The sequence below is a fragment of the Prionailurus bengalensis genome, chromosome A3 (genome assembly GCF_016509475.1).
Source record: "Prionailurus bengalensis isolate Pbe53 chromosome A3, Fcat_Pben_1.1_paternal_pri, whole genome shotgun sequence".
NCBI classification, from domain to species: Eukaryota; Metazoa; Chordata; class Mammalia; order Carnivora; family Felidae; genus Prionailurus; species Prionailurus bengalensis.
The window spans coordinates 132,037,861-132,050,987 of NC_057354.1; the positions used below are offsets into that span (position 1 = coordinate 132,037,861).

The 13,127-nt window shown below is 57.8% G+C and overlaps 1 protein-coding gene across 7 annotated transcripts in view; it reads right to left on the reverse strand.

The window, feature by feature from the left end:
* The window catches only part of LPIN1 (lipin 1), a 129,755-nt gene extending 119,233 nt beyond the window's left edge, over positions 1–10,522 (reverse strand). For 3 of the 7 annotated variants that reach the window (XM_043604505.1, XM_043604504.1, XM_043604507.1), the window contains exon 1: positions 10,405–10,520. In XM_043604505.1, the coding sequence (XP_043460440.1) occupies positions 10,405–10,482 (78 nt within the window). In that variant the 5' untranslated portion in view covers positions 10,483–10,520. Of the gene's footprint in view, positions 1–10,404 lie in introns of all 7 variants that reach the window. The other 4 variants (XM_043604503.1, XM_043604502.1, XM_043604510.1 and 1 more) reach the window with 3 other exon arrangements.
* Between the last annotated feature and the right edge of the window lie 2,605 nt (positions 10,523–13,127).

Genomic DNA, 13,127 nt, shown 5'->3' on the forward strand with positions numbered 1-13,127 from the left:
ATCAGGCAGCTGCTTGTGTTCAGCATGTAAGACTCACTGTTCCTTCTCTTTCCATCTGGTGACCTCTCACCCATTGGGCATTTCCAATTGGAGAAAAATCAGAAACCTGATCCCATCTTGTTTCACCATTAATTGTGAGGTGTCTATCAAACGGCTATTAATAAACTCAATTTCTGCTTAGGTCAAATCAGGGGAAGACACCAACTAGCCAAGGCCCCTTTGCCTTTACTCTGAATGACTGAAGTTCAAATCGCCTTGTCCTTAAAGAGAATTCACTCAAGAATGTCAACAGAACTCTCATACTGTTGGTAGAAAATGTTTTATGTATGAACCCATTTTTCATTTGCCACCCTCCCCCCCACCCGCATGAGGCAGAGGGGACATGATCCTTGCCAGAGTGCCCCGTCCCCCGTCCCCGATGTGGCAGCGCCCTCTAGGGGGTCTTTCTGGGCCACCAAATGACAGCCATTCAATGCTCTTTACAAAGGGCTGCATGTTTACGGGATAAACGGGGAAGCAGCAGGGCTGGAAGGAAATAGGGTCCCTCTCAGCCATCGCCATACAGCAAGACTCGGTCCACCACTCTGAAGCCTGGACACCGTTACTCCGTGTTGCTCCAGAAAGAATTCCGGCCGGGGCGCCTGGGAGGCTCAGTCCGTTAAGCATCTAACTTCAGCTCAGGTCGTGATCTCACGGTTCGTGAGTTCGAGCCTCGCGTCAGGTTCTGTGCTGTCAGCACAGAGCCTGCTTCAGATCCTCTGACCCCCTCTCTCTGCCCTTCCCCTGCTTGCACTCTCTCAAAAATAAATAAAACGTTAAAAAAAAAATTAAAACCAATAAAAAGAATTGTGACCTGTGATCCCAGAGTGGTCAAGTGAGCCAGCTGACGGGAAGTTGCCCCCCCCCAAGGGTATTCGAACCGGGGCACAAAGCCCCGGTGTGGCCGGTGTGGTGTGGCCGAGGAGGGAGAGAGAGGGTGGGGCTGAGCGGGAGGCGGCTGGTGTGGGGGAAGGACAGGGGCCTTGGGACGGGAGGGCCCTAAGCTCGACATCTTTGCAGCCTCACACGGGGGGACCCCTCTGGATGAACAGATGTCACGAAGGTGCCCTTCCTCTCCACGGCCCCAGTCCGGCCTCAGTCCCCAGCCCAGCAGGTTTGCTGAGCAGAGTGTAGGCTGGATTTCAGCCTCCACCTGCCCCTCAGCTGGGGCTCCGTACAGACCCCAGGCTGAAGAATTCTATGCAGCCCCCCCCCCCGTGGCACCCTCGATTCCCAAAAGTACCTGATAAATGCAACCTCCCCCATGAGTGACTGTCAGCTAGGTGACCTGAGGGTGGGCGCCCCACGCTTGGGGTTGCACATGCAGAGTCTCGTGTAATCTGCAGACAGCCCCGTGGAGGAGGGGGAGGGGGAGGCGGGCAAGGTGCCATTGCTCCAAAGTCATGGTAGGTCTGCCCCGAGCCACACCGTGAGCCCAGAAGCCAGACCTCCGGACCATTCACGTTCAAGTTCTCCGTGTTCTCCTCCTACTCAACACGATTCTCCTCTGTCTCCTTCCTAGTGACAATAAACTCTTCAGAGGTTCACGGGTAAGCCCTTCCTCTCCCACCCTGCTGACCCTGCTGTAGGAGACGTCACATCCCCCTGCCCCTCCTAGGCCCTGGCCACAGCCCCCGACCGGGAGCATCAGCAGCCACGTCCCACAAATGCGCAGTAACACGCTGCCTTCTTGTCAATCCTGCCTGAATAAAAAAGACCTTAGGTCATTTTTATTCTGAACTTTTGGCTACTGACTGCTCGTCTGTTCTTTTTCTTTATCAAACCCAAAAAGGATCCCAAGCAGCTTAGAAAGAAAAGAAATCAAATGGCAGTACTGTTTAAAACCAGATCAAAAGCGGTGAGGCGGAGCAGGATTTAGAATGACTGGAGAGAGCGGAGAGAATTATTCCTGAAATCTAGACTGGGGGTAATCCTGTGGTTGGGCACCCAACAAAACTCGGCCCCCCTGGCCGCCAGGGTGAGAGGGGAAAGGCACGTAACGGGGCCTTCTGGAACAGGACCTTTATCGGTTCGGCCCCATAGATACACCGTCCAGCCACACAGCCTGCGAGGAATGTGTTTATGGGGCCTCGGCCACAGGCATCTTCCAGGTCACCTGAACGGGATGGTCTGATCTTTCTGGGGGGGGGCATATGCTCTGCTCCCGGCGCCTGGGCCCTAACCACCCACGCCAGTCCTGTGCCTTTAAGGGAGACCAGCTCACCCACCAAAGACACCACATCACCCCTGTCCAGCGGCCAATATCCACCAGCCTCGGGCATCCGGGACTAACTCAGCCGGGCCAGACGTTCTGGCACCAACCTTTCATACCAGCCTTCCCCTATCCCAGGGTCCATCTGTCCTAACGTTCTGGTCTTTGTCTCCCATCCCGCCCACGGACCTAACTGCAGAGCCGTCTCTAGAATGCTCCTGAGCTCTGCTTCCTCTCTCTCCAAGTGCATCCCACCTGCAGTGCGCAGCGTGTCCCCAGAGGGCAGCCCCGTGGCTGCGGACGATCACAGGGTAAGTGCTAAACGGGATAAGGAGGGGCGTCTCCGCACGGAAGTGAAGCCCAGACCAGGCCAAAGCTCAACGCCGAAGGATAAGGACTTGGGTCTCACCTTGTCAGGCCGTCCATTCGCCTTCCCTCGACAAACCCCAAGCACTTGGCGTGGGCCCGGGACCAGTCTTGAAATAACTACAGCGACAGCTGGCGGGTGCCACGCTCCGAATGGGGGGTGATGGTTGAGACTGGAGGCGTCACTCTCAGCCGCGGTTTCAAGGCACAACGGCACGAGGACAAGGCCTTGAAGGGTCAGGAAGCCACTGGCGGTGGTGACGCCCCCCCACCCCCGCCAGGTTCTCTATCAGCTGAGTGTAAACGGTGCAAGAAGAAACGGGGTTGCCTAAGCAGAGGCACAGGGAGAACGCCGTGGGGATGAAAGAGAAGGAAACAGAGGGAAACTTCTAGAAAGACAGAGAAGGCCAAGTGTCTTCCGAATACAAGGGCAAAGCGAAGTTCAAAGTGGTATCTGAACGTAGGTACGTTTCCCGCATGGGAAGGCCAGGACACTGGGATTTTAGTCTCAGAAAACAGGCCAACAGCCCTCTGCGGGGCTCAGTCTCCCCATCTGCAAACCAAGGGACTGCAGCAGGTCTGGGGTTCCTACACTCTGTATTTCAGAGACCAAGGTTACATTTCTAGCCTGGACCCTCCCGGCTTCCACTCCACATGCCTCTCACCCTCCCCTGCACCCACTGGGATCATGGCAACAGCCCCTGCCCTGCTCCCACTGCTCCCGTCCCGTCAGCCGAGGGCTCGGAGACTCGTCCCCACAGTCGGCACAGTGCAGGGCAGTGCATACCCCAAGTTCCCCACGACTTCCGTCGCTGGCCCTTACGATGCTCAGCACCCCCACCCCCGCCTTGCCCTCCGACATCAGCCCCTCCTCCCCTCCTGTTCTCTCGCTCCGGCCTCCTCGCAGTTGCTTAAACCAGCCTAGAAGCTTCAGCCAGGGCCTGGACACCTACTGCGCGCCCCCTCACTTCCTCACCGGCCTCCAGGCTTTGCTCAAACGTCACCTTCTCTGGGAGCCCCGCCCTGCCCTCCCCACGAAAGCCACATCATTCTCCCATCTCGTCACCCTCCCCCTGCTTGTATCCCCCCCCCCCCCCCCGTAACCCCCTCTCCATCTGATATCTGTTTTACCTTTTCATTTGCTCATTCCTTTCTCCTCCACCTGGAGTGTAAGCTCCAGGGGGGGCAGGGATGTTTGGGGGTTCACTCACTGCTCTATGTCCAGCACCTAGAAGGCCACCGGCCACATAGCAGAAACCTAAGGAGTATTTGTTACCGGAATGCACAAAGGAATAAAAACACAATCATCTTTTACTACTTTTGGGGGGGGGGAGCATGGGGGTAACTGACAAAGGAGCCGGCAACTTCTTAGCTTCAGAAGGCAGGAAAGGGCCTCTGCTATTATAATCGTTTCATAAAGGAAAGATACTTTAACGTCCCCAAGATGGGAGCTGCGTTCTCTCACGATAAATAATAACCGTTCCCAGAAAAAAGTCACAACGGCGCAACATTGTCCCGCTCCCTTTTCTCCCCGTGCATCTCCCCAGCCTCCCGGCTCTGCGTCCCAGGGGCTCTTACTCGAACAAAAAGACAAGATGGTCCGTGCCCTGACTGGCCCTTGCTCCAGCAGACGCGCCTGCTCACGTCACAAGCATTCTTGGCTCCCGGGGGGGGGGGGGGGGTGCGTTCCAGCTCAAGAAGCCGGCTGGGATCCAGGGCCACCGCTCAGGTCAGCGAGAGCCAGCGTGACACCAGCCTGTGGCTCACAAACTGTACAGTCCCCACCGGGCTTGTCGGCGCGTGCATACCTCCTCCACGCGGCCACCGAGTGCAAAATCCGGAGACGGCGCAAACCTCACCCCACTTACCCGCTGGGTGGGGGTCAGGGCTGAGCAAGGAGGCTGAGGGCAGCCCCGTCAGGTGGAAAGGGCGGCGGGGGACGGGGGCAGGCCGTGGGCACACCTGGAGGGCGGCCCTGCCCGTCTTCCTTCCCCTGCAGAGCCGGACAGGTGCACCTGTGGTTCTCCAAATCGAAACCAGCCCAGACCTCTTGTTTTCCCTCCTTCTGTCTTCCCGGCCCCCAATCCCACCCCACCACCCCCCCCACACACACACACCCAGGCTCAGCTCCAGGCCCACCAGCCACAACCACAAGGTTGTTGTGGCTCCCGGCTCCCGGCACTGGAGGTGACAAGTCGAGTCCTCTGTGTCCCGGCCTCCCTGTTTGAAGCGTGCGTATCCGGCCCCTTCTGTCCCATCACTTCACGTTTAAAAACATCAGAACACAGGGGTGCCTATATGGCTCAGTCAAGCGTCCAAACACTTGATTTCGGCTCAGATCATGATCTCGTGGTTCCTGAGTTCGAGCCCCGCGTCAGGCTCTGTGCTGACAGTGCAGAGCCTGCTTGGGACTTTCTCTCTCTGCCCCTCCCCCACTTGTGCTCTCTGTCTCTGTCTCTGTCTCTCTCTCAAAATAAATAAATAAACATTTAAAAAAATATATCAGAACACAAAATTAGACCTGATTCCCATCACACAACGTACATTATATCGCATGGTTCTCAGCTGCCTGCCTGTCCTTTACATTTGAGACTGTCTCTTCTCTGGCCCCCACGGGGCCCAGAGCGTGCACGGCAAACCCCTGGGGCATAAACTACATTAGTAGGAGCTCCCCTGTTTGCAAAGTGCTGCAACTCACATAACTCATTTGAGCCTCACGGTACCAGGCAGGGAAACTGAGTCTCTCAGCGAAGTGACCTTGCCCAAGGTCACGCACCTAGTCATTTGGAATGCTAGGTCTGCGTCCCCTGGTTTCTAAACTCTGAGACTATGGCTCTTGGGCACCTCAGTATATTGCTTCTCAAAAGTGCATCTACGGGGGGGGGGGGGGGGGGGGGGAACCAAACAAAAAAACAACTCTTGCTGGCAGAGTGAGGTCCTCATAATATACATACTCTTAATTTAAGTGCATTTAGTTACATATATTGTTGGCAAAATAAAAGAGGGAAACAAGAAAAATAGTAATAATTTCAAGCGTGCATGACGATTGTTCTTGCTTTTTTCACTCCAGAGGGTAATTCCCAGAAAGGTCTCAACTAGAAAGCCCAGAGCTGCTGTTCCCCCGACTGTGTCGCTTCCCGGGTGGGTGTCCGGGAGTAAATATCTCCCTCTCCTCATGTGAGCATAACGCTCAGGGAGAGAGATCGCGCTGTGCCAAAGCCCCACTGCAGGGCTTAACGGAAGAAACGGAAATCTGCTCCAAGGCTCCAGAAGACAGGCCGGTGTTGGATTTGGTAAATGCTGACACCGATTACACACATACCAAGTGCTCCACGGCTTTTAACCCACTTGGTCTCCCAAAAGCCATTTTGCGGATGAGAAACGAGGCTAAGAAAGGGCGATCACCAGCCAGCAAGCTCGAGAGTCAGGCTTTGAACCCTAAGAGGGAGTCTGCATCATCTGCTCCCGTAACCGTAACCGCTAACGTGCAGTCAAGATCCTAATCTCTGCACGAAACACGTCGCCACCACACGGAGCCCCCACCCAGCTCCAGCCCTGACCAGAGGGGTGGTGCAGGCGACCGAGACCCCTAAGGGACAGTGAGAAAAAACCTTTGGGAGCAAGCTGTGGGTTAGGAGGCGGCTCCAGAGCCAGGCACAGGTGCGGCCTTACTGGTATGTGCTGGGTAAGGTGATCGTCCTATTAGAGGGGACTGTGCCTGTCTCTGCAAGACGCAGAGTGTATTATGACAGCAGGGTGCTGCAAGGGGTAAAATCACAAGAAAAGGCAACGGTGATGAATCCAGATCGGGCCCAGGGATTGCTGACTTTGTTGGCGCACCACTGAGTTACACGTTCATCCTAACTTCTTGTCACTAGTGAAAGTCACGGGGGCCGTGGTCGTCTTGCGGGCAGGTGGGTGGTTTTGCTGCTTGTAATGGCAGAGTACCGCCTCCAGGGGGCAGTCCGAACTCCCCTACGCTCCACCTGAGGGAGGGATGGGGTGGGTCCAGGACCCCACAGGAGGAGCGGGCCAGCTCTTGAGAAGCCCTGAATACCAAGCTAAAACACCCGGATGGAGACCGCACTCCTAATTCTCCTCCACATTAGGAGACACAAGGGTCCGGATTTGTGAGTCTCCTCCTCACATTGCTTACTAAGACCAATGAGCCAAGTCCAGATGATGCGATGTGCCTTCACCGTGATGTCTGCGGCCCAAGCTGTAACTACAGGCTCTCTTGTCTTCAGGTTTAGTGTCATTACGCATAACAGCTCCATTCACCAAACGCCCGTATTATGTTGTTAGGTATCAAAGGCCCCACTATACCGACGAGAAAACTAAGGCTCCAGGAAATCAGAACTGGTAAGTGGCAAAACTGGGGCTTGAGCCCTGGCCCTGTGGCTCCCGCACACGCCCCCTATGCTGGTTTCACGCTGGCTCCCACATATTTGGCCACGGCTTGCTTCCTTTCACAGGCTGGGCACCCGACCAATGTGAACAGCAAGGCCATGAACTGCCCACTAAGGAGTAACCAAGTCCCAAATGGCCAGAGGAACAAACTCTGCAGACTTAGCTTGAGGAGAACGCCCTGTCCTGTCAAAACCCAGCCTGCTTTCACGTGAACCCTCAGTCTAGAAGCCTCCGCCCCGCTGAGTGTTTATTGAAATCCTACCCTCCTCCCAGGCTTGGCTCGGGTGCCAGCTTCTGAGACGCCTTCCCTGGCCCTGCCGGCCGGAATTCCTCCTGCTCTGTGCTCCCGTGAACCTGGCGGCTGGCGGGGAGCAGGCCCACCCGCTCACATTCTGCCTTGACCTCCTGTGGGCAGGGACCAGGTCTCACCCTTCCCTCGGCACCCCGCAGGGCTCGGCATAGACTCAGGGCCTGGAGGTCGAGTCCACGGTCTGTGGCAATGCTGACGGCCAATGCCACAGGCGGATGGGGCCAAGTTAACAGGTGCCTCCAAGGGCTCACAGCGCTGCCAGCTGCCCTCTCCCAGCCCCAGGAATGAAAGCGCCCCACAGCGGCTGAGCCGCTTGCACCCTTCCAGAAGCCGCCAGCCTGGCCCGGACTCCAGCAGCAGCTCTGGCCTGGCCCGTCTTACGGCCTCCTGCTCACCCCTTCCTGCGTGCAGTCGGTCCACCTGAGTGTCCGCCTCGATTCCCTGCTTTGCACTCCAGCCCTGCTTTGCTGAAGCCTGCCTCTGGACCTGGCCTTCCTCTGCCCTCGTGGGCTGGTCCGGGCCTCAGCCTCGCCAGCAGCAGCAGGACGCCAGCCTTCCCACTGGAGCCGGCCAGGTTCCTGGTATCCCCCTGCTACAACCACCCTCGGCCCAACAGGCCAGGTTCCTCCAGACGCGGGCACAAACCTGCACCAAGCCCAAACGTCTGGGCCCCTTGAGACCTGGGGGAGGACGCCCTGCCGGAGGCAGGGCAGAGGCTCCAGGGTCCAGTAACCACACGCCCCACCCCCCACCGGCCTTTCACGCTCTTGCGGGGAGGCCTCCCCACCTCCTCCCTCCCCGCCCCCCCACCCCCCAGGGCAGAAAGTCGCACAGCAGGTGCCACACTGCTTGGGCCTTTGGAATCAAGCACTCAGGGCAGGGAGGGGGCTCGGAAAGTTATGGAATGAAAGGGGACAAGAGGTGGCTTCGGGAATCCTTTCGGTGACTTAATTAGAATGAGCCTTCAGCGAAATTAGAATGAGCCTTCGGGCTCCTTGAGCGGTGGCTGACCAGCATCTCGCGATCTTATATACGCCCCGCTGTATATTCTGGATCTTCTATCATGAACGTGCTTTTGTAATCAGGAGAAAATAACTAGGGGCATCTTTGTGGCTCGGATGGTTGAACGTCCACCTATTGTTCTCTTTCCTTCTCTCTCTGCCCCTCCCCCCCTCTTTCTCTCTCAAAATAAAAAAGGAAAAATAACTAACAACCAAAACATATAAGCACATAACAGATATTGTCAGAGCGTCCTCAGATCACAGTGTCTACAGGGTGCCCAGGATACGAGAACAGGGGCTGTGCTGGCCCCAGGACACCAGCTTCCTGTCCCCTCCTCCCGCCAGCCCCTGAGCTACTGTGGACAGGTCCCAACTTCACGGCCTCAGTTTCCTTGACTGTCAAATAGAAATAACAGTGTGTGCACGGGTTGTACAAAAGAGATGCCCACAATTAGAAGTCCCATGACCTGGGGCGCCTGGGTGGCTCAGTCGGTTGAGCGTCCGACGTCAGCTCAGGTCATGATCTCACAATTCATGGGTTCGAGCCCCATGTCAGGCTCTGGGCTGATGGCATAGAGCCTGGAGCCTGCTTCGGATTCTGGGTCTCCCTCTCTCTCTGCCCCTCCCCTGCTCATGCTCTGTCTCTCTCTCAAAAATAAATAAACGTCAAAAAAAAAAATAAAAAAAAATAAAAAAAGACCTGTGACCCAGGGTGGTAGAGGCTGTGGGTCCCTAGAGTGGATATGGGAGAGCATCATGGGAAGCACAGAAGAGGGAGGTGCACTTCTCAGTCAGAACAGGGCTGCTCTGTGTGAGAGAGACAGTCCAGGAATGGAAACAAGACGCAGCCATCGAATCCCCAACCACCCACAAAATCAGTCTACTCCATCCGACTGTGGGTGCCTGAGGTCTTCACGACACTCCTTGGGGGAGGCCCCATTCCTGTCCCCAGCCCACCTGTTGAGAGAGGGTCACGGGGCAGCCTCGGATAACTCCTCCGCAAGCACCTGTCCACGGTTGGATGGAAAATGTCTGCCCAGGGGGCCAGCCACAAAAGGGGGCAGGGGTGGGGGCAGAACCCAGGCCCCCTTTCTTGGTCCAGCGCCCCCACCGCGTTCCAGCCTGAGCTCCCAGCAGGGCCTGCTGCCCCGGAAGGGAAGGGGATGGCTTGAGGATGCAGGTGACTGGAGTGACAGGTGACAGGTGCTTCGGGGAGCCAGCAGCCTCGTGTGTGCCACACCTCTCGCTCTATTTCCTAGGAAGCGGACAGCCCCGGGCTCTTTCTGCTTCCAAGGCCTACAGAAACTTCCAGAACAGCCCCAGCCTTCTGCAGCTGAGGACAAGAAGCAGAGCGTCCCGGGTGTCCCAGATGCCATTCGGGGTGGCTGGTTAACGCCTTACCCTCCCTGCAGCCAAACCCCCAGCCTCTGGAAGAGACAGCAAATCATGAATTCTAACCCAGGCCACACGCTCAGTGCCCACTTCTACTTGGGGTTATCTGAGACCCCTCTTCTCCCGCTTTGCAGCTTTCATGGAAAATAACTACTTTGAACCAACGCCCTAGCATCTAGGTGGAGCCCCAAAAGGGCAGGAAGGTACCGCCCCTGGCTTTGGAGGCCAGTGGAGGCCCACGGCACATCCATCACAGCCCCGGGGACACAGCGGTTCAATGACTGCCCTGGGCCGGCCACATCAACACCCGCCGGCACACAAACGTGAAAGACCACACAAGTTCCCAGCAACCCTGCCCGGCGAGCAGGAAGCCCTCAAAACGTCCTGCGTCCATGTCTCCAGGATCACAGCAATCGCTGCTCATTTTCCACCCACGGCAAAGAAAAAAGCCTTTAATTCTTGGGTACGTTCTAAAAACTCTTCTATAAACTCAGTCTCCGTGTCGCGGGAGCCCCTGGGGAGCAGCTGGCCCCATCACTCGCTTGGAGAAATGTCCCCAACCTAAGTGAGCCCCTCGGGGCACAGACCATCCCGTGCCCCGCCAGCACTCCCAGCCAGCACTCCCAGTCGGGGGCACGGTGCACAAATGGCCGTGCCCTGGCCCGTACCCTTACCCATGACCAAGGCGAATCCGGGGGGCTCTTGTCCTGTGGGGGCTCCCAGGTGGACCCACCACGGTCCTGCTCCTCCATGGCCCAGCCCGTGGGATGCCGGCCACCTCCTCGCCCAGCACCGGAGAGCAGTGTCCCAACGCGGCTGATTTCACCCTCTCGGGAGCTGGGAGGCAGTGGGGGGTGGGGACATGTAGCCCAGAGCAGGCGGCTTCCCTTTACAGCCAGGAGCCCGGCCAAGTCACAAGGCTCAGGAAAAGAGCAGGGTGTTGAATTGCAAATCCTCTCCCACCTGGGGCCTGGCTAACAAACAGCTGGAGATATGGCCTGTTCCCTGAAGGATGCAGAGTCCCAGGGCTCGCTCCGGGGAGGGGGGGGGGGGGGGGAATAGCCTGGTGGGACCCATGACCCCTGCTGGCGGCCGCCGGCCACGCTGTATCCATTCCCCAGCAGGTGTCGGAGAGACCACCTCACAACCAGCGTGCAGGGAGCGGCGGGGGAGGGGGGGATCTTTCTCCCTATTCCTCCAGGCCTCGGCACACTTGGGGAAGGCTGGGTTCCGGGGCCCCTCCCCCAGAGGCCACCACGGTCCCCTCTATCACGCGCAGCAGCAGCAGGCATCATGACAGCTGGCTGGTTTCGAACACTCCCCCCCCCCCCCCGCCCCGCACCAGGAAGCTAAGCACTCCGGCCGCACTCTGGTGTACGTTGTGCACAGCCACCCTATAGGGTCACGGACACAAGATAGGAGCTTCAGGAACGGCCTTGGGTCACAAAGCAGGAAGTGGCAAAAAGCAGGGCCAGGCTGACTGCAAATCCGGTGCTGGAACTGTAGTTCTGATCCTACCAGGAGCCCTGGGTCCCTGGCCATGGGCTGGGCTCACATGAGCCCCGGGTTTAGAGGAAACTGCAGCAGGGAGGGAGGGAGGGCAGGGCTGGGGGCAGAGGGCGCGCCCTGCAGGAGCGGGTGCCGGGGCTCTGACCTGGTCTGACAGGGGCCTCGAGATCCCACCCAGAGAGAAGGGGTGGCCCCCTGGGGGTGCAGCAGGGCCAAGGAAGGGCTTTAGAAGAGCGACAAGTCAGGATCCCCAACTCAACTCTTACCACGGAGGACTCCCCCCCGCCCTCCATGCCCTGGTCGTCCTCTTGTCCCCGCAAGGGTGACCGTTGACCGTGACGCTAAGGCCAACCAACCCCTGACCTCTTTCACCTCCATTTCTGCAACTCCTCCCCGGCCAAGGCTTCTCTGGTTTCACCCTTCACAGTCTTCTCCTTCCCTCCAGACAGGACCCCGACCGAGAGCCCACCTGGGCCGGTAGGTGGAGAGTAGCCCGGTTTAGAACACAGGACAGGTGTGTCCTAGCTAATGCAAGGGGCGTCACTGCGCCTCTGTTTACGGGCTCCGGGGGCAGTGGCTTCCCCAGGAGAGGGGCAGGGAGGGACTCGGCCCCCGGCCTCCTGCGTCCAGATCACCACCATTCTGGCCACACACGTGCCCCTGGCCCTGCTCGCCCTGGAGAGGCGTGGAGAGGGCCAGGGAGGGACCACTGCGCAGCCCCAGAGCCTAGTGCCACCCCCCACCTCTCGCCGTCTGTATGCCCTGAATGCCACTAACTATAAGGGGGCGGGAATAACGCATTAAGATACTTCCATGAGCTGGGTCACCACCACTCTTACTATTTTTAATTCATCCTGTCAAGATATTTTAAGAACCTCATGACCAACGAGTGATAAGATTGTGAGTAATTATACCTGGTCGTGTTTAGCACTTAGCCGGAAATCTGATAGAGGTCCAGGACGGCACAGGCAGAAGGTGCCGTGAACACGGCAGACCGGTGTCGCTGCATCGATTGGGAGGGCGCAGCCCTGGGGACCCTCTGGGAGGAAGGAGCCAGGCCGGGGTCTTCGGAGCTCCGAGCCCAGGCCATTTCACGCCCCCGCGGGCAGTGCCCCGTGTTGGCGGCGGGAGGTCCGGCTGGCACGTGTCTCTCCGCGGAGGGCCAGCACCGGTTTGGCTGGTAGTTCTAGAAGCACCGATGTGAGCGCCGGCCACCGACAGAGCTCCCGGAAGCGGAAGCCGGAAGCGCCGCCCCCCCGAATCACACCCACCTGGGCTCTGGGTCTGACCCTCCCTTTAAAAGCGATTCTGCCTCAAGGCGATTCACGCAGCCTCGCAGGAGACTTTGTTTCCTTATCTGGGAAACACAGGGATGCAAACAGAGTCTCTCCCTCATGGGGTTGTTGTGGGGACACCTGGGGCCTTGTGCGGCTCCACACAAGGCCTGGCATGTGTTAGACTCTCAAACAGAAGTAGCAACTATTACTCCTTACAGTAACTTCGAGGTTGGCATTAATAGGCCCATTTGACAGATGGAGAAACTGAGCCTGTGTGTATTTTGGGCTTCTGTCAGCTGCAGACTGTCCAACATTTCCTACTCTACAGCTCCTGAGACCCCATCAGGGCCCCCTCAGGGGCCGTGGCCAGGACCAAGCTGAATTTCCCCAGCTGTGAAGAATCCACAGGCTGTCCCCTTTCCCCCAGGCTGCCAGGCACCTGTTAACCCCCCCAAGAACACCGTGGATTCTCCCATTCCCATTTTCCCTTAGCTCATGCTGTCACCTCTTCCCGGAGTGCCTTTCCTCTCCTCTGTTCCTTTTCAAATGTGTCCCCTTTCTAGGCCCACGCCAGACCTCCTTCCTCCATGGAACCTTCCCTGACCCGTCCA